The sequence below is a fragment of the Capra hircus genome, chromosome 11, assembly GCF_001704415.2.
Source record: "Capra hircus breed San Clemente chromosome 11, ASM170441v1, whole genome shotgun sequence".
In the NCBI taxonomy this organism is placed as follows: Eukaryota; Metazoa; Chordata; class Mammalia; order Artiodactyla; family Bovidae; genus Capra; species Capra hircus.
Genome location: NC_030818.1, coordinates 11218623 through 11242806, shown reverse-complemented (window position 1 = coordinate 11242806; position 24184 = coordinate 11218623). Strand labels below are relative to the sequence as shown.

Sequence of the window (24184 nt, the reverse complement as noted above, 5' to 3'; positions counted from 1 at the left end):
CCTGAAATCCCTCTGTATTTCCCACATTACGCAACAAGTATGGGTAACCTGGGAATGAGAAAAGGCTTAGCCCAGCCCACTGGGCAACACTGTGTTGCTGCCCCTGAGGTCAGGGCAAGGACAGTATTATCCGAGAACCTCATCATCTTGATTAAAGGCTGCTTTCTTCCTGAAGAAGCCTCCTTCATATGCCTATCAACAGTAACACAACAGAGCCACCTACAGTATGTTAATTTTTTATTCATCATAAAGTGCTCAAAACATGAAGAACAAGCTCTTTATAAACAGGCGTTACAACTAGGAAGACAAACAGCAAAGCAGTACTGTGCCTGCTCCCTGCCCACTTCACCTGCAGCTCTCCTCCACGTTATGGCCAGGAGCATAAACAGCCACAAGAACCCTGGGCTTCAACCCAAAACTCTTAAAGAGACCTCTGCCCTGGGCATTTTGGAAGCCCACAACCAAGGGTGAGCGGAAGACCAGGGTCAGGCCTAGGACTGAACAGTGCCCAGAGGAACATCCAGTGGAGGAATAATCCCCCTCCTCCTGAAGTGACACCTTCAGTGACCCCCTCAAAACATGACCACAGTCTTGAGCACCCATGGACACTCTTCAGCTTTGATGAGTGATTCTTAAGGTAGATGGCATGACAGGGGCTTTCCCCTGTGTGCGGGGCTCCTCTGCTTCATCCTGGAGGAAGGAAAACGTCACCCAGATAGCACATCCCTTCCCGTGGCTTTCCAAGTGACCCCACAAGCTGTCTCATGAAGAAGAGGTGGCCACAGAGGAGCTCTCACATTTTCAGCGGGCCAGAAGTATCCCCCTTCAGCACCTCCTCACCCCACAGTGTTTCCTAAGGCAGAGTGGCCCCAGCCACCAAAGATTTCCCTGCAGATGCCTTGGGGAAGCCTGTCATGTTTACCACAAGCAAACCAGAGGCTGTGTCAAGGGTAGACACTTTGTTTCAAAGTGCACTGCAGCAAAGCCAGGCAAGGACATGGGGCAGAAGGGACAGGCTGGTCAGCAGCTAGTGGATGAATGGGAGGGCAAGAAAGGCTTTTTCCTAAGTATAGGCAAGGTGGGGCCTCCCACTTCCAGAATGTGGTTTTTATCCTAAGACCCTCCTCAGCTGGGGAAGTGGAGATGGCAGGGAGGCTGAGCGAGCAGCAGCAGCTTGGCCAGACTCTTAGCTGGAATAAACTCTACTGGAAGGGGCAGAGCATGCAGCAGCACTGCCCTACCCTCATTCCCCACTCCCAGGCTCCCAAGAGATCCAACCCCATGTGCTCAACAGGAGGAAAGGGGAACACCAATTAGGGGGAGAGGTCTACATCCAGAGGCTTTTGACCCCACCCACAAAAGGCACATTTTAATTGGTTTCCAAAAGTTCAAACCCTGTACTAGCAGGGTTTTGGTATCTAGACAGGCAACGAGAAGAGAGCTGGAGGCTTGATCCCCAAACATAAGCAACCCAAAGCCCAGAGGTGAGTGAGGAGGCGCTCTCCCAACTCTGGCCCCAGCTCTCCACACATTCACACGTGACACTCACTCCGAGCAAAAGTCAGAAGAGGAGGGCGGGGAGTGGCCTCCGTCTTCTCCCTCCATCCACGCTGCACTCGCTCATGAAACAAGCAGACTCGGACATGGCAGAGAAAGACCAGACCACGAGGCTCCCTGCTCCCGGGGGTATGGGTGTGAAGCTGAAGAGTAGGCACCCTGGTTGCCCACAACTCACAGCCATCTGGGCAGCTTGGTCCCTGCCACAGCCCCAGTAATACTAGGAGCCCTCCAGAGGCGGAGGGAGGTGGAGAGGACAAGGGTTTAGCTGTGGAAGAAATAGGGGTAATAAAGCATGTCCCAGGTACCACATCAAATTGGAGCTCACCCTGGTTTCATCTTGAGGGTTAAATTCTTTGTTCCAATTCTCTGGAGCCCCCATAGCTAAGGGGTATGAAAACAGGCAGGTGGGAAAGACCCAGAGCTCCCAAAGACACACAGGTTGTCCACAGTACTTGACGGTGCCAATGGGAGTCCACACGGCCCCCTTTCCAGCAGCCCCAGCTGAGGGAGGAGACAGGGGGAACAGGGTGGGACTTAGTTCAGCGGGAGGGAGGGAGGGAGTGGCCCTGTGGGATAGCAGGTCTGCGCCAACCCTCCGGGAATGGGGATGAAGGGGGCTACTTGGGGGGAGCGGGGGGGATCTGCAGCAGCGTGGGAGAGCTCTCCATGATCCGCACCAGCAGCCTGTCGATGTAGCTCTCTAGCTCCTGCACATGCTCGTCCCTCTGGCTCAGCTCCCGCTCCCGCTGCAGGAGCAGGCCAATGAGCTCGTCGTGGGTCAGGTGGTAGTATTTGGCTGACTGGTCCAGCACATCCGAGTCCTGAGGCCAGACGGAGGGAGTGTGGGCAGAACAGCCTTGGGCCCACCTGCCCCCGCCCCACACAGCCCCATTTCCCAACCCCGGCCCTAGGAGCTGCCTCTGTCCCCAATGCCAGGGACAGCCTAACTGGCTTCAAGGCTCTGGCCAAGTGGGGCCAGGGGCCAGGCCTGCTTCTTGCTCCAGCCTGCCTGGCATGCCTTCCCCGCCCCCAAACCTCGAGACGCCTGGCATCTCTTCAGAGTACCACACGCCTGGTCTGAAACCACTGGCACCCTGCTGGACCTCACCTTCAGCCTCTTGGCATCCGCAGTCTGGCCAACCTGGGGGGCTGGAGCCACAGGCTGAATGCTGCCAGAGGTGACTGTCTTGAGCTTCTCCAATCCGCTGCTCAGGGCTGTGCTCAGACTGGAGCGGGACTGCTTCCGGTCAGGGCTCCCCTCCACTGGGGCAGTGCTGAGGGGCCTCACAGGGTGGGGACTGTGAAGACAGACGGGAGACGCGTTACAGGGAGGACGAGCGGCACGAGGGAGCAGCGGCCACCTTCTCCGTGGGGCCAGCAGGGCTCACCACCTGGCGGCCCCTTGCCCTGCTCTCCGCCTGCCCCCACCTGCCCCCTCCCTCCCTCAGACCCCTCCCTCTTCACGGAGACAGCCCAGGCGTGCTACAAACTTCTCTGGACCTAATCCCAGTCTTTAATCCCAGAACCCCCACGCCCACAACTCCCTCCCTCCCTCCTCTTCTCTATTGTAACTTTTCTCCAGGGTGATGATCTATCCTCCCAGTTTCTTAATTTTCCCAGGACGGGGGATTCCCAGCAGGCAGGTCTTTTAGTGCTAGAACCGGAAAGCCCAGGCAAACCTGTGGTGCTGGGTCACTGGCCTACCTCACTCTACTGGTTGCTTGCTAGCAGCATTTACACAGGCCTGAGAAACACTCCCTCGAGCTTGTCTGAGCTTGTCTTCATCTAGCCATCCCCCTCAGTCATCTCCACCTCCTCTTCCTTCTCACGAGCCTCTCCAGAGTATGTGGACTGCATTCTCTCCGTAAGTTCCCACCTTTCTTTCGTTGACTCCTCAACCCATTAGGACAGCAGCCCTCACCGCCGGTCACAAGCGTTCCTGATGAGGCCACCGACCCCTCAGCTCTCACCTCACTGACCTCTCTGTGGTCCTCCCCTGGCACCGCTCACTTTTCCTTTGGGCTGCTCCTTCTCCCTGGCTGGAAACCCAAAACCTCTGTCTGGCTTCCGGACACCTGACATCCTTCCCAGTCTCAGCTGAGGGTCTGCCTCTCGGTTCCCGCCCCAACCCCTACTCTCCATCTGCAGCCCAGACTGCACCCCTGAGCTCTAGACCTACGTAGACAGCTGCAGACTGGCTCCTTCAGGGTCCACACTCGCCTCCAGCCTGACTGCCCTTTCCGGTGCTCCCTGGCAGAGAGTATCAGGCACCATTAGCTTCTTATGGCTCCAATCAGAAACCTAGGAAGCCCTCTGAACGCCCTCCTTCCGCTTCAACCTTGACAAACATCAAGCTCTGCTGCCTTCTCCCACACTATCCCCTCCCCTCCAAGCCAGCACTGGGTAAGACTTTCCAGCTACACCCAAGCCACCACCTCCAACCGCTCCCCTATCCGCTGTGGATAATGGTCTCCCCTCCCTGGCAGCTCCCTATCAAAGTGTGTGTGTTCCAAGTCGCTTCAGTCATGTCTGATTCTTTGCAACACCATGGACTGTAGCCCACCAGGCTCCTGTATCCATGGGATTCTCCAGGCAAGAATACTGGAGTGGGTTCCCATGCCCTTCTCCAGGGGAATCACCCAACCCAGGGATTGGACCCGAGTCTTCTGCAGTCCTGCATTGCAGGCAGACTCTTTACCACTGAGCCACCTGGGAAGTCCCTACCAAAGTAAGAAAACACAATCTCCACCACAACCGGGCCCCAGGTCTGTCCTCCAGCCCCTACTCTGTCTGTCCCTCCAGCCAGAGGAAAACATGCTCTCCGTCACCTTCAGGTTCTTATAAAAGCTGTTCCTCTGTCTGGAACACTGTCCCTCTGCCTGTCGGCCTGCTAACGCCGGTTCATATTTCAAGGCTGTGCAAGTCCATTTCTTCCAGGAAACCTTCCTGATCCCCCCCATGCTTACTGGGGTGACTCTCCTCGGAGATCCCCCAGCACCCGGTACCTGTCACAGGTACCCAAACTGCAAGCACTAGCCTCCAAATCAACGTACCTGCCTCTAGGGCACCTCTCAGAATCTTCATTTACTTCACAGAGGATGTGGACTGTTCAGTGTGGAGAAGCACAGCGGCTTAGTCCAAGGCCCTGACTACACTGGAGGGAGGCCCAGCCAGCCCCTGAGAAGCCAGTGCTGGCACTCAGGACAGGGCTGCGGATTCGCTGTCAACCCAGGAGGAGAGGCAGAGAGCCCAGGCGGGGGCAGACAGTAGGGAGAACACATCCAGCCCGTCCTGCCCATGGAGGCTTCACAGGAGGAGCAGGATGTAAAGGCAGCGCTCAGGCCACTGAGGGGGCAGTGCCAAAGGAGGGGAGGGACGCAAGTGGGGCGCAGACACACCCTGAACGGGGGCTTGGAGTCCTGAGCCCTCGGTCTGCTTGTCCGCTACGTCTGAGGGACCCCAGACCCCTCAACTCTCACAGACTTCATTTCCTCATCTGAGAAATGGGGACAGCTTTACTTGGCCCATCCATGTCATGATGTAAGGAACGTGCCAAGTACAGACGTGATGTCAACTCTGAAGAGAATAAAACTTCCAGAAAGTGGTGAGTATAATTAGAAGTGGTACTGGAATGTGGCAGCGCCAGCTGAGGGTGCTGTCATCAGAGCAGGGAAGCTGTAATCACCTCCTCTCTCCCACCTCTGGGATCAGCATCACCACCTCTCCCCGGAACAGCAGCCGGAGCAGCCCAGACTCCTTCCCACCCACTTCTCAGAAATCAGCACTGGCTCTCTGGGGCTTCCCTCCCCTGTTTCACTTTTGTCTGCTGTCTGGATTGGGAACTCCTTGGGAATACAGCAGGAGTAGTGTCTTTCACCTCTGTTCAGTGGCTGACACACAGTGGACACTCAGTGCGTTTGGATAACCAAAGGTATGAGCTGGTGGGCTGGGGGCCTCCAGAGGCCAGTGCGAGAGCCTGTGCCCCCTGCTACCCACCCCTGCCTCTTCACTCAGCTCTCCCAGAGCACCAGACTCCCTCTGAATTTTGCTGCCCCTGCTAAGTCGTACACCATTCCCCACAGTGACCTAGCTCTGCAGGACTCAGCTCTGGTCACCCCTCACCAGGCACCTGGTGAGGTCTCGGCCTCCTAAGTCTCCCAAACAATGCCACAGTGACCACAGCCTCACAGGCATCCACTGACCTCTCAGCACAGTCCTAAGCACACTGGGACCACCCCGTGCAAGGCACAAATGCCAACCAATGAGGCACCTGCTGGAGTCAGAAAAAAACAAACCTTTTTTCTGGGGGTCATACCCAGGGAGCATCTTAGATTTTCTTTTGTCCTCTAAAGGTATTTTGGCTCTCCTCTCTGATCCCAGTATCAGGACCTCCCCTCTAGTCTCTGCCTTCACAACCTACTCCCCCAGGCCTGCCTTGGAGGACACGGCCCCCATCTGACAAGCTGAACTGCCCCAGCCTCCCTTGTGCTGGGAACCTAAGCTCTCATCTCTGCTCCCCCGCTGGCCCGTATCATTCTCCCCACTCCATGCCTCCCCTCTTCACCTCATCGTCATCATCCCCCAACTCCTGACCTATGGGGGGGCACCTGCTGGCCCAAGGTCCCAAGGGGAAGCAGCCTCTGAGCCAGCACCATGGAAGGCTCATGTCTCCAGAGCTCTGGGGTGAAGGAACCCCTCACCACCCCCGAAGGGGCTCAGGTGGGAATGTGAGCACCTCAGGCCTTGGGCCGCTCTGCCCTCCACCTCCCTTCCCCCCGGAGAGCGTTTTCCAGTGGCCGCTCACCTGGCACTGGGCTGTGGATCCTCAGCTGGTCGTGTCTCCAAGGGCAGAAGCGCAAGCGGGGAGGCTGGGGTGCCTGCAGCGTGGTCCTCCCCAGGTGGGGTGGAGGGGCTCCCAGTGGGGGAGGCTGGCTCCCCGGGGGCTGGGGAGGAAGAGGTCAAGGTCCAGGCTCCAGGCAGGGGAGAACACGGAGGGCTAGGGCCCCCGTGGTGGTGGCTGGCCCCGGGCAGGAGAGGGGGTGGTGGCAAGGCAGGTTCTGGCGGGGTGGGCAGCTCTTCTGGACCAGAGCGGATGGAAGATTCCCTGGACCCTGGAGGGGATGTGGATGGGAGGCTGGGGGGATCCTGGCTCCCCTGAGACGTGAAGGGGTTCAAGGCATCCTCCCCTGAGAGCCATAAGTCAGCCTGTCGGCGGCTGCCTGACGGGAACCCAGGCCCCTCTCCTACTGGGTCCTGGCACTGGGCCTCAGGGTCTTCTCTCTTTGGAGTCCCCCACATCTGCTGACTCTGAAGAGCCAAGCTCTTTGAGTAATGGGGTGAGGGGGCAGGGCCCTGAGGCCAGCTGGCGGGCACAGAGAGGCAGGGCCCAGATGCCACGGGAGGGCTGGCATCCTCTGCTAGAGCTTCTGGGCCTGGCCCACCCAGGGCGGCTCCAGAGGAATGGCTGTCAGATTCCAGCTCAGGTTTCTGGGCCTCCTCCTCCTGCTCGGCCTCCTGGGGACCACCGACAGGTGCACTTGGGATGACATCTTCTTCTCCCGTCTCTGACCCCCTGCGACTCAGCCCCCCTACCGCCTCCTCCTCCTCCTCCACCGCCTCTGCCTTCTTCTCTTCCTCCGCTGCCGCCGCCTCCTTCTCCTGGGAATCTGAGGGGGTGAAGAGACGCGGTGGCTTGGGAGGTGGTGTCTGGGGCTGCAGCCCCTGGTCCAACTCCCACTCAGGCTTGGACTCTGAGTCTGGCTCCGGAGGGGGCAGCCCCCCGCTCCTCTGGGGGCTCACAGGTTCTGGTGACCGTAGCTGCATCTGGGGAGGAGGAGGCAGCTCATCAGATGACCCTCCCTGCAGGACCGGTGAGGCAGTCTCCGCCGCAGGAGAAACAGTGACCACATCCCATGGCCAGGAATCATCCACTGTATCGAGCTCACGAAAGAGCTGGCTTCCACCTTGGCAGGTCTCCTCGTCCTGGTGGGCCTCAGGGGCGCTGTCTGGGTCAGGCAGCCTCTCCCACACGCTGATCACTTCTGGGGAGCTAAACAGAGACGTCGCGCTGTCTGCCGGACTCTGCCCTGCTTCCCCTCCTGGGGCCGGCAACTCCCTGTCTGCTCCGGAGGCTGAGGCTCCCGGGTGCAGCTGGGCTGACGCGGGGGGCAGACAGGCCCCTTCTGACCCGAGGGGCCCTGGGTCAGCCACACTCGTGCTCGGACAGTCCAGTCCCAAGTCCAGAGGAACTCTGGGCTCCAGCCACACGCTGCTCCCACCTCCTTCTCCTCCCTCAGGGTCCCCCTGGGGCTCAGCTGCCTTCATTGTCATGGCCCTGAGGCCTGGGTCTTGCAGCCCAGTCGCCTCCAGCCCGGCTCCTGGTGGGGCCAGGATCTCATTCCTGGCCTCTGGACGCAGCCTGCTGGCAGCAAAGATGTTGAAGGTGTCGTCCCACTCAGGCGGGGCTTTCCCAGGGGAGGCCAGGGGGGTGGGGTTGGCCCTCGAGGCACTGGGGAGAGAGGGAGCAGGTGAAGGAGAGTTTAGTGCTATGTCGGCTATGAGCTCCTCGAAGAAAGGGTTGCTCTGCAGGGAGGTGAGGAACGGGTTGGTGAGACCCGAGAATCCAGATGGGGTGGCTTCGGGGATGGCGGCGGCAGCGGCAGCAGCAGCAGCAGCGGGGGAGGTGGCTGCACCAAGGTTAGTGCTTAGCAGGGGAGCAGTGGGGGGGGCCGGAGTGCAGGGGGAGCAGGGGTGGTGGTGAGGAAGAGCAGCCAGGCCAGATTCTACCTGAGGAGACACGTCCAGGCTGTGGGGGGAGACAAAATCGTGAGCCTCCTGGTTAATGCCGAGACTGGAGAGGCCCCTGCTGAGCCCCACGGCCTGCCCCCCACCCGCCTGGGGAAGAGGTGCCAGTGCTACGCGGGCTGGGCTCAGGGACGCGGGGCCGGGGACAGAGGGAAGCCCCCGGCACGTACATGATGAGGCAGCACCCCCAGGACGAGGATGCTGGACAGAGCTCATCTGACCCTCACACCGACCCGAGGAGCAGCACTCCCATTTTACAGGCGGCGTCCCAACTACGAGCCCCTGCTGACAGCTACTCAATGCCAGACTGCCATCTGAAGAACCACCTGGAGAGCACTTTACATCTCTTTATGGACTGAGAAAAGAAAGCACCGGCTGGTTGGGACAGGGTAGACAGACCAGAGAAAAGCCAGGCACAGGTATGTGGCTGGGCGAAGTCAGGACTAACAGAACCCAGCTGGTGCCTGACCTCCTGACCCCTGAAACAGCCTGGGTCCTCCTGAGCCCAGGCGGAAATGGAAGGTGACGATGGGGCTGTTATCAGATGCGACACGGTATCAACCAGACAGAACCTTCTGTTGTGGCCTTCTCGCTTTTGGGAGGAGTACCATAACCAGCCAAAGAGGATGAGACACTGCTGAGGATGTCTGCTGCCAGGCGTCCACCTGGCCCGGCACCCGGCAGGCAGCCTCTCACCGAGGACACCGGCGGGCCAGGCTTGGAAGTGACCCCGCGGGGGAGACCAAGGCTGGAATGTGGCAGCAAGAGCAACTCTAGATGTCACCAGGGGCCTCCTGGGGTCCCCCACACAGATCCCTGGCTCCCCTGGGAAATCCACTCCCTGATGATACACTTCCATTAACCAAGACACGTGCTGGCCTTCAGGTGCCCCCTCTGGGCTCTCCCTGTGTGGAGCACACCCTGCACCTATGCCTTATCTGTGGCACGCAGCTGACTTGAGGGGAATGGGAAAGGACAGACTCTAAAATGAGAGCTTTTGGCTTCTCTGGGACACCCCCGGGACACAGACAGAAGGCCAGAACGATAGCACAGGGAAAAAGGGGGGGCCAGACACCTTCATTTTCAGCAGTCTGACAATGCTTTGCAGCTCAGCCCACCTGTCAGACCCAGACCTCATTGGCCTCGGCTGCTATCTCGAGTGCCATCTTCCATTCCCACAAGCCCTAAGACCCCCAATTCCTCGATCCCTGCCAGCCCAGATGGAAACATCCCGAAGAACTCCTATACATCCGTCTTCTCCATTCAAGCAGCTCCTTCTCATGGGGAAACACTGGGGGTGAACTCTGAGGTGGCAGAGGCCAGGCTTCAACAGTCAGCCCATGAGGAAGGAGGGCAGGGGTAGGAGAGGCGCCTACAGAAAGAGGCCCAGGAGTCTGGAGTCAGGACGCTTCCGGGGAGCCAGGGCCCAGTCAGAGGAGGTCCCAGGGGGCTGGGCGGAGGCCGGGCCGCTCGTCTGCAGACACCAGGGGCAGGTGATGGGAAGGAGTCACAGGAGGGCTTCCCAGACAGGCTGGAGTCTATCGGCCTAGTCTCAAAGGCGGGACACAGTCAGACCCCAACCCCTGGGCTTCTCTTAAGAATCCAGCTTCCAGAGACTCTTCTGAGCCTGTTTTTGCCCTGTAATAACTTCCGCAGGCGGGGAAGAAAGAGTGGGGGGCGGGGCGTATAAAGTCTGCCTTCTCCCACCTCACCAGGGCTTTCCAGAACAGCTCTGCTTCTACGGTGAAGACACGGTGAAGACACTGAGCGAGGGAGGACCCTGGGCCCAGAGTTCCTTTCTCCTTTCCTCCAGAAACATCTGCCTCAGGGGCCAGAAGAGCAGAGCCCCACCACCATGTGGTCCAGTCCACCCCACCATCGGAGCGCCAACCCTGCTGGTGGGGCTCGGCCCCAGAAGCAGGGCTGAGCGAAGCGGAGCCAGCTCTTCCCAGTGCCCTTGATGGCAAGTGGACAGAGGAGTCTGGCAGAAGCAGGTCCATCAAACATTAAACAGCCCCAAGCTTAACCCCACAGCCCTCAGCCCCGGCCTGGCCCCACTCACCCGTACGGTCTTGCAGCAATCTGGCGGACTGTCAGAGCCACAGGGCAGGAGAGGGCAGGGGAAGGGCTGGGAGCCACAGGCTCGGCTGGCAACCCTCCCTCCACTGGCTCCCCAGAGGGGCACACGAACCCGTTGGTATGGCACCCGCAAATGGCCTTCCCTAGAGGACGGAGCTCCAGGTACAAAGCCTAGCTAGCAGCCGCCCCAGAGCCAGCACTCCACCGCTTCATCCGCCCTCCCTGCCCCCGTGCACCCCCCAGCTCCACACCAGCTACAAAGGCCCCTCCCAGGAATTCCTTTGCGGTCCAGTGGTTAGGACTCCATACTTTGGCTGCGGAGGGCCCAGGTTCAATGTCTAGTCAGGGAACTAACATCCCCCAAGTTGCGCAGCCGGGGCAAAAACAAAAAAAAACTCCCCTCCCTACCACTGCACCTGACACAGATCAGAAACGCATTGCCGTGTGGGGCTGTCTTCGCAGGGTATGCTCTGAGAACAGGGCCCACTGTGCCAGCCCCGCACACTGCTGCCCTGTTCCTCCCAATCCCCACCAAGCATTGAGGCTTCAACACACCCTGACTCATCTTCTCTTCCAGGACCAAAAGCTAGGGAAAGAAATCACAAGTCCAAGGGTCTCTGCCCATCCGGTGTGAGAGAGTAAAACTTCAGGGCCTTAGTGTTGCTTCAGGAACCTTACAGCAATCGCATGAACCCACCACTTAACACAGCAATCGTCTGCTCACTCTGACAGGCCCCCTCTTCTTAAACACAACTGTCGCTGGGTGATCCCCTACAGCACGAGGAGGACACCCCTGTAGCTAGGGGCCAGGCTGCACTGGTGGACAGCTCTTCCTTAGACTGAGACGAGCCGTGTGTCCTTGTTATCTCCATGCACTGGTCCCAGGGGCATCAGTTAAGTTCAGTTCAGTTGCTCAGTCGTGTCCAACTCTTTGCGACCCCATGAATCGCAGCACACCAGGCCTCCCTGTCCATCATCATCTCCTGGAGTTCACTCAAATTCATGTCCATCGAGTCGGTGATGCCATCCAGCCATCTCATCCTCAGTCGTCCCCTTCTCCTCCTGCCCCCAATCCCTCCCAGCATCAGAGTCTTTTCCAATGAGCTAACTCTTCGCATGAGGTGGCCAAAGTACTGGAGTATCAACTTAAGCATCAGTCCTTCCAAAGAACACCCAGGACTAATCTCCTTTAGAATGGACTGGCTGGATCTCCTTGCAATCCAAGGGACTCTCAAGAGTCTTCTCCAACACCACAGTTCAAAAGCATCAATTCTGTGGCGCTCAGCCTTCTTCACAGTCTAACTCTCACATCCATACATGACTAATGGAAAAACCATAGCCTTGACTAGACAGACCTTTGTTGGCAAAGTAATATCTCTGCTTTTGAATATGCTATCTAGGTTGGTCATAACTTTCCTTCCAAGGAGTAAGCATCTTTTAATTTCATGGCTGCAATCACCATCTGCAGTGACTTTGGAGCCCAGAAAAAGAAAGTCTGACACTGTTTCCCCATCTATTTGCCATGAAATGATGGAACCGGATGACATGATCTTAATTTTCTGAATGTTGAGCTTTAAGCCAACTTTTTCACTCTCTTCTTTCACTTTCATCAAGAGGCTTTTTAGTTCCTCTTCACTTTCTGCCATCAGGGTGGTGTCATCTGCATATCTGAGGTTACTGATATTTCTCCCGGCAATCTTGATTCCAGCTTGTGCTTCTTCCAGCCCAGCGTTTCTCATGATGTACTCTGCATAGAAGTTAAACAAGCAAGGTGACGGTATACAGCCTTGACATACTCCTTTTCCTATTTGGAACCAGTCTGTTGTTCCATGTCCAGTTCTAACTGTTGCTTCCTGACCTGCATATAGGTTTCTCAAAAGGCAGGTCAGGTGGTCTGGTATTCCCATCTCTTTCAGACTTTTCCACAGTTTCTTGTGATCCACACAGTCAAAGGCTTTGGCATAGTCAATAAAGCAGAAATAGATGTTTTTCTGGAACTCTCTTGATTTTTCCATGATCCAGTGGATGTTGGCAATTTGATCTCTGGTTCCTCTGCCTTTTCTAAAACCACCTTGAACATCTGGAAGTTCACGGTTCACGTATTGCTGAAGCCTGGCTTGGAGAATTTTGAGCATTACTTTACTAGCGTGTGAGATGAGTGCAATTGTGCAGTAGTTTGAGCATTCTTTGGCATTGCCTTTCTTTGGGATTGGAATGAAAACTGACCTTTTCCACTTGACTTCACATTCCAGGATGTCTGGCTTTAGGTGAGTGATCACACCATCGTGATTATCTTGGTTGTAAAGATCTTTTTTGTACGGTTCTTCTGTGTATTCTTGCCACCTCTTCTTATATCTTCTGCTTCTGTTAGGTGCATACCATTTCTGTCCTTTATCGAGCCCATCTTTGCATGAAATCTTGCCTTGGTATCTTTAATTTTCTTGAAGAGATCTCTAGTCTTTCCCATTCTGTTGTTTTCCTCTATTCCTTTGCACTGATCGCTGAGGAAGGCTTTCTTATCTCTCCTTGCTATTCTCTGGAACTCTGCATTCAGATGCTTATATATTTCCTTTTCTCCTTTGCCTTTCACTTCTCTTCTTTTCACAGCTATTTGTAAGGAGCATGGAGATCTACAAAGGCTCTCCCCCAGACACTCCCTGAAAAGGCCAAAGCCAACCTTTCAGGCATTCCCACCCCAGCCAACATGCCTTCAGCCAGCACCCCCCACGACTCCATCTCCTGGCATCTGTCTAACAGGTACCCTAATGTTCAGGAAATGTAACAAGACACCCTCTCCCTTCATCTGGGCAGTGAGGTGACCGGGCGGGTGGGTGGGGATGGGGGCGGAAGGGGTGCCTGTATGCTGCCACGTAGGGAGATCGTAAGAGCTATCTTCCAAACCAGAATAGTTTTAATATAGTAAAGGGGACTATGCCAGGAAAACAGGCATAAACAGGACTTAGAGCCTCATTACCTCTAAGTCACTAGCACACGCCAGAGTCACGGGTTTACACCACTAAGGATGCCCCTGAGACCCCGAGTTCTCTCAGCAGCCAGCGCACACTCCAGGTTCATCGAGATCTCGCTGCTCACACCTGGTGAGAGGCTGGGGCTGATGCAGAGACTGCTAAAGACCACCACAATACATATGCCTCTGGGCTGGACCATGAGTGCTCTCAATTTAAAAAAGAAATGTTTTTATATAACACCTGATCTGCTACTGAGCACAAAGATCCATGGTTAGTGTGAAGGGAGGGACAGGAGCCTGAGGTGCCCTAAGAGGTCACCCTAAGAGGATCAGAAAGGGACAGAGACAGAAACCACCTGTTTTGGCACTGGTGGGTTTTACATGCACGGTCATGATGGTCCTAAAACACACACTAAAGTTGCCTGTGCTGCAGCCCAGGGTGACTGGCCCACAGCAGGGCTGGTAAGCAGGGCCTACTCCAACGGCCCAGATCTGAACCACCCACTCCCCCCAACACACACACACACGCTGGTAGGGGCTAGTGTGGCAGTCACGGGACCTGGCGGACGAGGGGCAAGGCAGGAGGAGCGGGAGGACCCCCTTCCTGGCCTCTCATACTCTGGCTCCTTCTCCAACAGCAACAGCTTTTCTCTGCATGCCAAGCACTACATCCTGCCTGCGGGCCTCTCCCGGGGGCTCAGTGCCATGTGGGAGCACTAGAGGGCGCCGCTGCCCTGCCTAGTGAGGAACGCCCAGCACTCCTCAAAGGTAGCCCTGGGGCAGAGGTACCCAAACCTCTGGGTCTGCAGACAGGCCCCCCTGGGGGTCTCGCAGCTACATTCAGTCACTCCAGTTCTAGGTGTCCAACTTACGGCTTCCTGCCACAAGTTCTTCCTGCTCACCTCTTACTCTCTGCTCAAAAGCCCCAAGCCCTCTGAGCAGACACCAAAGGTGGTTTCTCCCAGACCAGCCCCCCACCTCCGAGGCACTGGGCCAGGGTGACACTGACAAGGCTCAAAGTCCAGGTCACTCTACTCCAAGAACAGTTCCCTCCCACCCTGCCTGGACACCAGGCCGCAGAGCCTGCTCTGCAGCCACTGCAAGCAAATAGGCCTCAGGGAGGGTAGGAAGCCCCATCTACCCTCCAACCTGCAGAGGATGAACTTGGAATTCAAGTCTAGAAGGACAAAAACCTCAGCCTCCTTATGTTTGTCAGTCATCCAACTTCTCTTGCCTCTGAAAAGCCATCAGAAGACATGGGGCAACTGAAGGAATACAGTAAGCAGCCCAAGGACAGCCCCCACAGCACTCAGTCACGGCTTGCAGAGCTCTGAGCCCCAGGCCCGGCACACACCTAAAAACTGCCTTACTGAGACACGTCCCCTCATCCATCCTGGCCTGGAAAAGGCCCAGAGACACCCCACGGACGGCAGCACTGGCCCGCGGTCTGTGCCCCTCCCTCCACCACACTACCTACAATCTCCTAGTGGCCACAGGGCCACTGGCTCAGCCTGGGCATCTGAGAAAGGCCCACCGTTCCTTCCCCTAGGCAGCAGGCAGCCAGCAGTTCCCCGGGCTCCAGTGAGTAGGGCTGGGCAGCAGGGACAGAAGCTGCTCCTAAGTAGGAGAAACATCACCCAGAGACTGATCCCCCCACATACTCATCCCCAAGCCTGTACGGAGAGCTGCGAGACGGTCAGGGCTCTAAGCTAAAAGGCCCTGCATCTCTCTCCCTGCTCCCCTGAGCATACTCAGAATTTCACAGGGAAAGAGAAGAACCGAGACTTCAGAAGTCCACGCCTCCCTGCTGGGGAAGGGGCTTAGGGCCTTTCTCTCCACCCTACCTTTTAGCCCTTTACCACTGTGCCCCATCCTCCCCCTCCACCTCTGGCCATATCCACTGATGGGGATGGGTGGGCTTGCTGAGAGAACAGTGACAACCGCCCTTGCCACACTGGGTGAGGTTGTCACAGAGGCACATGTCCAGGGCTGACTGACTCCCAGCCCTTGGGAGGGCGGGATACCTGCTCTTGGTCGAAGCCCAGAGCCCCTTCCTGAGCCCTGCTGGACAACGTGGCAACCTCCACCGGCTCCAACTTAGGAGGAGGCCAAAGGCCTAAGGTGGGGGCTAGGGGCTCTGTCCCGGGCCTAGGCTGAAGGACTGCATTCTTCTCCTGGGTGGGACTCAGGATATTAATAGAGCAGCTACCATCAGCACACGCCCTACCCCAAGACCAAGAGACACCAGAGGGGGCCAGGGCCCCAAGAGTCTCCAAAGATGCAGAATAGGTCAGACTTCAGGGGAGCTGCCCACAGCCTCTGGCCAGGTCCTGGGAGCAACCAGGGGCGAGTATATGGGGGAGGAGTGGGCACATCCATTACTCGACTCCCGTCTCTCAGAGAGAAGAGAGCAGAGAGCCAGCTGGGACAGCTGGTGGGGGGTCATCTAGGTTCAGACAGGGTGCTGCTGCTGCTGCTGCTAAGTCACTTCAGTCGTGTCCGACTCTGGGCGACCCCATAGACGGCAGCCCACTAGGCTCCCCCTGGGATTCTCCAGGCAGGAACACTGGAGTGGGTTGCCATTTCCTTCTCCAACGCATGAAAGTGAAAAGTGAAAGTGAAGTTGCTCAGTCGTGTCCGACCCTCAGTGACCCCATGGACTGCAGCCTTCCAGGCTCCTCTGTCCATGGGATTTTCCAGGCTAGAGTACTGGAGTGGGGTGCCACTGCCTTCTCCGTCAGACAGGGTGGGGAAGCCTCAAGTGAGTCCTCAGTCCCCACCTCTCTATCTGGCAAAGCGAGGCCAGCAGGCAAGAGGCAGAGGTTGGGAAGCAAAGAATCCCTACAAATGGCCTTTCCTGCTTTTGTTCCCTTCCTCCTCCTCCTCAGGGAATAGTTGTGCCAACTCAGGAAGTGAGGCCCACAGGACCCCCAGAGCGCCCTGCCCTTCAACTCACCTGTGTTCACGTGTAGACAACAAGCTTTGGCTTAGGGAGATAGGGTTCCCCCGCTCAACCATGCAAAGCCAGAGCCCCAGCAGCCTGCCCCAGGGCCCCAGCTGCTCCATCCTCCCTGCCCCGGGGTTCACTGCAGACACCCCAGCATCTTTCCTGGGGACCAAAGCTGGTCTTGCCAAGGACGTACCTGGGTTTCTGGGATGGTTCCTTGGCTTCTCTCAAGCCAAACCAGCTACTTTTGGCCTTTTCCTCCCCACTGGACGAGTGGTGGGGGGAGGCTCCCAGAGTGGGGCCCCCCTTCTCCCCCAGAGAGCCTCGGCGCCCCATCTCGCTCCGACTCAGCCCCTGGTGGTGATGGTGGAAAAGGCCCATCCGGGGCTTCCGCTCCTCCTTCCGGGCTCCCTCCTTCTCCACCGCAGCCTCAGAGGAGGCCACCATGGGGGTGGCGACCTGCACCGGCCTCCCCTCTGAGGGCCGGGCCCCCTCCTCCTCTCCAGAGCGGCAGGACCCCACGGCCAACACTCTAGCCTGTGAGCTCAGCTCCTCCTGTCCAGGCACCGCCTCAGAGCTGCTGGGGCGGTGGCCGCCTCGGGCCGAGGAGTCGTCTGCAGACCGCGGCCCCTCCTCGGAGGGCCGGGAAGAGCCAGCGTGCAGGGAGCTGGAGGGTGGAAACGGGCCCGAGATGGAACTGCGGTGCCGTGGGGGCGCCGAGGGCTCCTCGTTGTATATGTGGCTCCCGTTGACACACAGAGAGGAGCGCGAGGCCCCATCGAGGTGGCCCTGAAGGTCAAGAAGGGCCCGGGGAGGCGCCGCCCGCATCTGGCTGGCCTCGTCACTGTAGGTCCGTTTGTGTTTGAGCAACTTGGGGGACGGTGCAGAGTCCCGGCCTGGAAAGGAAGCACACGTGGGGTGAGACGCCTGCTCCCACCCCGGCCTTCCCTACAGCCGAGGGGACAGCCCGCCCTCCGCTGCCCTCGCTCACCCCCTTCCGAGGACAGCCAGCTGCTGCGGCTGGGCGAGCGGGTGAGGAGCTCGGCGCCGGGGCCCTGGTAGGCCAGGCTGCCGCTGGCCGAGGACAGAGTGCTGTCTGAGCCCAGCGAGGTGTTGGACTGGGTCAGCGAGGACTTCCGCAGCTTGTTGCGGAGGAAGAAGCCTTTGGCTTTGCCCATCTTGCCCAGGCTGCCCAGCTCGGGGTCCTCCAGGGCGCTGCTGGGGAGGATGGCAGAGGCAGACTCCAGGTCAAACTTCTTCTTGCCCTTCATCTTGTCCTTGATCTTACTGAAGGGGGACCGCGGCTTGTCCTTCACAGACAGGTCGAACATGCTGGCGCTGAGGTTGTTGCGCGTGAACTGGATGGTCACCTGGATCTCCCCACGCTCCTTCTCCTTCTTGCCCGCCTTTGAGCGCAGCTTGTACCACCTGTGAGAAAGAAGGGGGTGTCAGGGCTCCAGTCGCAGGGGCCCCCAGAGCCCCTCCCTGCCCTGAGGGTCATGACAGCCCCCGCTAAAGGCTCCCACAGGCCTGGGAGGAACCCTCACGACTCCAGGCCCCAGGTACAGACACAAGTACCCGCATTTCCCCGTCCACATCATCTCCTCTGACTCGTAGCCAAAGCTCTGCTGTGAGCCACCAGTGAGTCCTGGAAAGAACAGCTCTCCCCGAAGCCCAGGGCCAGGAATGCTAGTGCAGGCACGCACACACACACACGCACGCACGCACACGCGCACACACACACACCCACACACCGCCACCCCACCCCTCCTCACGGCCTCACTTACTCACCCAAAGCCCTGCCAGGTACACCTCTACAAGACGGAGAAGCAGGCACGATGCCATAAAGAGGCCTTAAGCAACAGGCCCAGGGAAGGAAAGAGCCCTCCTCATCTGCAAGCACCCACCATGTGTTACAAAGGGATGGGGAGGGCGGTGGTTCTCATCTCCCCTCCATGCACTGCTCACAACAGGCCTGGGATTTTACAGATCAGGAGGTCAAAGCTCCACGGTGAGGCAGCTCAGCCAAGAACAAGCAGCCAGGAAGGAGACTGAAATTAACAATAATGTACTGCTCCTGGCTCATCAATCATAAATGTACCACACTAATGTTAACACAGATGTTAATAACAGAGGATACTACAGCAGGAGCAGGGAGGGGGCATACACGGGAGCTCTGTGCACTTTCCACTCGCTCTTCTGTAAACCTAAAACTACTCTAAAAATAAACTCTTTTAATTAAAAAAAGCAGACACAGTGAGCACAGCGAGAACGTGAGCAAGAAGCCACGAAAGGAATAACGCAAGGACGCTCTCCTGAAGACCAAGAGCGCCGGCACTCAGCACGGTGAACACAGACAGACCTGGGGACGGGGCCACCGAGGCTTCAGAGCCCCAGGCATGCAAAGGAGACTAGAGGCTTCCGCAGAGGGGAGCCAGGCCCACGTAACACAGTCACAAGTCAGAGCAGCATCAGCTCCTCACTGGCAGCACGGGACACCTTATGGAGCCATGCCTCTGCACTTCTGAGGGGAAAACGCCCCAGAATTCTAGACCCAGCCAGTCAAGTTTTATTCCATAATGAAGTCCAGTGGAGGTGGTCACATTGGTCACCGAAGGGCTCAAAGACCCTCAGAGTATACACACAGCACACACACATACCCCCCATATCACACACAAACACTACACACGAACCCCACCACACACGCCTCAGTCCCTGCTGTGGTGGTCATCTCCCACCTAACATCTGCTCACCCCACAGCACAAGCTCCCTGAGCTTCTCGTGGACATAAAGGGGTGGGAGATCTTCTGTATGAAAGCCCCTATACGTCCAAATGTCCAGATTAAGTCACTGCAAGGAACTGGTGGTACTGGTGGGTTTAAACCTTGTAACTTAGAAAAAAAAAAAGTCTACCCAGGGGCGTTTCCAGTTGGATCCCTTTGGAAGCATCCATCATGACTAACCTCTTGGGTGCCCATCACGGGCTCTGCACCTGGCCTCTTCTTGGTGACCACTGGGAAGCCCAAGTAAAGTGAGCCCTGGCTGTTGGTTTTCCCTCCCAAACCTGAGAGACCACCCCCTGGGAAGGCTGGCTCAGGACATAGCACAAGCAAGGAGGGCAGAGGGCCGTGCTCAGAGCGGGGGGGTGTGTGTTTCTGTACTCTCAAGATGAGCAGGGGCAGGGAAGAAAGATGGGGGAGGAAAGACGAGGAACAGAGAAGAGAGCTAAGAGACAGACTGATGGGATGTGTGCGAGGATGGGTCTGGGGGCATGAGGAGACATTTACTAGAAAGACAAACCAGCGGGCATCAATATCCTCACCCCCCGGCCTTCTTAACCCAACATCCACCCTGGGCCTGACCCTTTAAGTCATCCAAGGGCAAGTCAACTTGCTCAAAGCTGGACTAGACCTCATTTAGTACAAAAAGATTCTGGGAGGTGGGGCAATGAGAAGTATTAATACACGGACTCCAGCCACAAAGCCACCAAGCCCCAAGTGACAGGAATCAGCGAGCACAGACGTCCATCTCCGGGGCTGAGGTCAGAGGCCCTGAGCCTAGCAGTCACGCTCCACACCCCATGGCATTAACAGTGGTTATCTCTGGGGGCGAGGCTGCAGGGCACTATCACTTCCTACTGTCTATTTTTGTCCTGTGTGAATTTTTTATTAGGGCCATATATTACCATTGTAATCGGAAAGAGATGAAAGAAAGCCCCATCTTTTCTTACGCCCTCAGCTGCTTGGGATAGACGGGCTCCTCGCCTCTCCGTCCAACCCCTCAGTCACAGAGGATGTGTCGCCAGCCCAGCCTGGGGCTCGGGTCCTTGGCCCAAAGGATCCTTGTCCCCGCCTTTCCCAACCTCCGGCCCATAAGGTCACTTTTGCTGCTCCTGCTCTTCCCGAGGGAATCTGGGTGCTTCCTCTGCACCTGCTTTTCAGGGAGACAGCAGGGAAAAGAAGGCTTTCTTTGCCATTTTCTGGCTGTCACCCTCCCCATCCAGAGCAGAGTGAGGATGGCTGGGACCCGCCCATGGATCCTCAGTCACTGTCACCATCTGTCTCCCTACAGGTCATGGGCAGGACTGGTCGGACCCTGCCGGGTACTTGGAGCAGGCCTTCTCCCAGGAGTGTGACCCACACAGGCTGAGCACAATGGCAAGGGCACAAGCCAACCTCTCTTGGACGAAGCCCTGTCACTCTCATCCATGGCTGAGATCTGGCAGAAACCAATCAGGATTTGACCACGGCCTGAGCACACACCCAGATATTGGCTCACAAGACAGATTTTATCTTCAGAGCTCTGCTGCTGCAGTACCCTAACCTGCACATATCAGGGTAGGGTTTCTTTATACCTACTCATACCAAGATACAACCTAAAACCCACTAAATTAGTAAGGCCAGGCCTAAAAAATATTCCCCATTGGCTCAGTGGGTAAAGAATCTGCCTGCGATGCATGAGATGTGAGTTCAATCCCTGGGTCACGAAGATGACCCTGGAGAAGGGAATGGCAGCCCACTTCAGTATTCTTGCCTGAAAAACCTGATAGACAGAGGAGCCGGGCAGGCTACAGTTCACGGTGCCACAAAGAGTCAGACACGACTGAGCGACTAAGAAGCAGCAGGCAGCAACAGGCCTGGAAATTCTGTGATTTAAGGTTGAAGGGAGCCCGTCCTCGGGTGACGGAATTCACCAGACCCCTGCCTGGCCCCCTGCCTACTCTACGTGCTTCACGGATCGGAGACCAACTCTCCCTCCGCCTGGGCGCCTCATCAACGACTCTCAACTGGGGGACTTTCCTGGTGGGCCAGTGGCTAAGACTACTACTCCCAACACAGGGGCCCAGGGCCGATCCCCCTGGCCAGGGCACTAGATCCCACACACCACAGCTGAAGATCCCAAGCGCTACAACGAAGACCTGGAGCAACCAAATAAATAAATTTTTAAAAAGGAACACTCAATTGATACCCAGAAGAAACCCACGTCTCTCCCCTGACCAGCCAAGGCTTCCCTTTCAAAGTCCACTGAACCTGCTTCTTCTGAGAGAACTGACCCTAGACATGCTCATCCCTCCCCCACCTCCCCCACCCCGCTGGGGACAAGTTACTGAAGGAATACAGACATGGGGGAGGGGCAGGCATCATTAAGTGCTTTCTGTGAATAAAGAGTTTCAAAATGAACAAGGCCTCTGTTCCACAAAGCAACTTCTAAAATGGGACTCACTAGCTCAGGAGGAAGGACAGTGATTCTGACCCAATACAACTTCCCTGACACCCGCTCAGCCCTCAAAGCCTGGATTCCCTGGCCCCTGTGGCATGTAAAACACCCATCTGCACATTCTTCCCTGCAGGAACCTAACTGTTCCCCCTATGTGGCACCCACCTCAACTCTTGCACCATCCAGCACCTAAACTTTCCAAGCCTGGACAGCAAGTGCTCGGGAAACAAGGGTTTTGACAATGATCATTATCTGGGACTTATCCTAGGTATGATCGCAGCCAAGACAGGCTCCATCAGGAAAAAAATAGGAAGAGAAAACGCCTCGCATGTAAGAGGTATGGGGCTTCCCTGGTGGCTCAGACAGCGAAGAACGCACCCGCAACGCAGAAGACCCGGATCTGACCCCTGGATTGGGAAGCCCCTGGAGAAGGAAGTGACTACCCACTCCAGTACGCTTGCCTGGAGAATATCATGGACAGAGGAGCCTGGTGGGCTACAGACCATGGGGCTGCAAAGAGTCGGACACGACTGAGCGACTTTCACTTTCACTTCACTTTCAAGAGGTATGCACCACTATAGACGCTGCTCTTCAGGAGAGACATACAACAGAGCTTCTCAAGTATTAATACAAAAGGACCACTGAGTCTAGTTAAAATGCAGATTCTGATGCAATGGGCGCAAATGGACCCGAGAGAGGCTCCATCTCTTCCCAGCTTCCAGGGGATGCTGGTGCTGCTGGCCTGTGGACCACACCTGAGAGGCAGGACTCCGCAGAGCGAGACTTAGCGCATGCTCAGTGTGTGCTGAACTCTATATCTCCTTTGTTACCCACACAGTCCAGGAGATGAGATCCACCATCCCCATTCTGTGGATGAGGAAACCAAGTTACAAAAAGGTTTGTGACTTGTCCAAGATCAAACAGCTATTAAGTGATACAGTCAGTCCTTGAACATGAAGCTGCCTAACTCCCAGTCCACATTCTTACCCTTCCAGGAGCAGCCTTTCTCATTAAGCTGGACATCCTGAGAGGACAGAAGCTGGAAAAGGTCCAAAGAGAAATGGAGGTGGGATATGGAGACCAGAACCCCCTTCAAAGGGTTGGCACAATCCCAGGAGGATGGAGCCCTGAAAGGTCACTAAGGGAACCACGGGGTTTTGTCCTGTCCCCAGACCATTAAAACCATGGCTGAGAGCAGCCCAGCCTCCTCTCGCAGCCATGAGCATTCAGACTTCAGGGATGGCGGGGGAGGGGGTAGCAGGAGGAGACGCAGAACCACAGGAAACCTCTACAACGGCCCTTGCTCAGTCACCATACCTCCCCCTCAGCCTCCCTCTGTGTGACAAAATTCAGCAGGCCAAGTATGAACTTAGGATTCAGCCCTCAGCCTCCTACCCTGCTGGACCCCTCCCCACCCTCTGCGGGGGCGCAGAGGACAGAGGCAGGATGAAGGAGGGTGGTAGTTGCCTCACCTGTTACCAAGATTCTGGCCTAGCTATTCCTATGAGCGGGGCTCCCAGGCCTACCATACCCAGCTCTTCACCTGTTTCTCAGTAAACAGAACTGGGCTGACAGCTCCCAGATAGCAAAACTGGAAAAGCCACCACTGCGGGAAAGCAGACCCAGGGCAGATGTCAAACACACACATGTAAGGGCCTGGTTGGCTTCTCAGGATCCCCGAGGGCAGTGGGGTCCTTGACAGCCACAGGGCCAGGCACACCTGACTTGTCTCCAGTTCTCACTGAAACCAAGTCCCCCTGCCGACCTTTTCCAGCTCTGTCCTCTCAGGATGTCCAGAGGCCCAACGTGTGCATTCAGCTTGATGACAAGCGCTGCCCACTGAAGGTTAAGAATATGGACTTGGAGTTAGGTGTCCTCATGTTCTAGTTCTCTCTTATGATTTATCTCTTGATCCAAAACTTTCTTCCTTTCCTTGTCCCACCCCTGTCTCCCCAGGATTGCGGAGTTCCACAGAAAAAGGGAAACTGAAGCCAAGGAGGACTCTGTGGGGCCTTCCAGGACACAAAAGCCCCTCCGTGTCCTGTTTCTTGCTTGTAGGGAAAAAAAGGCTTCAGTATCCTAGACCTTCCCTGAGTTCCACAGAGCAGACTCAAGCAGTTAATGATTAGAAGAGTGGAGCCACAGGACGTCAGGGGGGCCTCCAGGAGCCTGATGCCTGTCTTCGAGGTGCTCTGCAGGAGCTAAGGCCCTTCCGCCACCTGGCAGAGGGTGGCGACTACTTATTGACCACAACAAGCAAGCAGGCCCAGACTGCTTGGAACCAGACAGCTAACGACTGAGGCTCCCCACACAACATCCTGTTACCTCACCACCGACCGACCGGAAGGTCCACGAGCTAGCTCCTAACACAGTCTTTACAAACCTCTGCCTGAAAGCCAACGGAGAGTTCAGGCCTTTGAGCACAAGCTGCCTGTTCACCTTACTTGCCACCCTGAAGACAAACACTGTTCTTTACTTCACCACTACCCAGTGTCAGGAGACTGGCTCTGCTGCCTGTCAGGCAGGCAGACCTGAGTTCAGTTCAGTAACACTATCAGTCCAGAGTTCAGCTTATGACCCAAATAATGGTACCCCTTCCCAAGCATCCA

General features: G+C 56.7%; 1 protein-coding gene across 6 annotated transcripts in view; it reads right to left on the bottom strand.

Moving 5' to 3' along the window:
- RAB11FIP5 (RAB11 family interacting protein 5) overlaps nt 221-24184 on the bottom strand; it is a 44963-nt gene continuing 20999 nt past the window's right edge. The window contains exons 2-7 of one of the 6 annotated variants that reach the window (XM_018055043.1): nt 17350-17786; nt 16555-17254; nt 6365-8365; nt 2669-2858; nt 2238-2381; nt 221-2061 (exon numbers count right to left, since the gene is read on the bottom strand). In XM_018055043.1, coding sequence (XP_017910532.1) covers nt 1942-2061; nt 2238-2381; nt 2669-2858; nt 6365-8365; nt 16555-17254; nt 17350-17786 — 3592 coding nt within the window. In that variant the 3' untranslated portion in view covers nt 221-1941. Of the gene's footprint in view, nt 2382-2668; nt 2859-6364; nt 8366-16554; nt 17255-17349; nt 17787-24184 lie in introns of all 6 variants that reach the window. The other 5 variants (XM_018055045.1, XM_018055046.1, XM_018055044.1 and 2 more) reach the window with 5 other exon arrangements.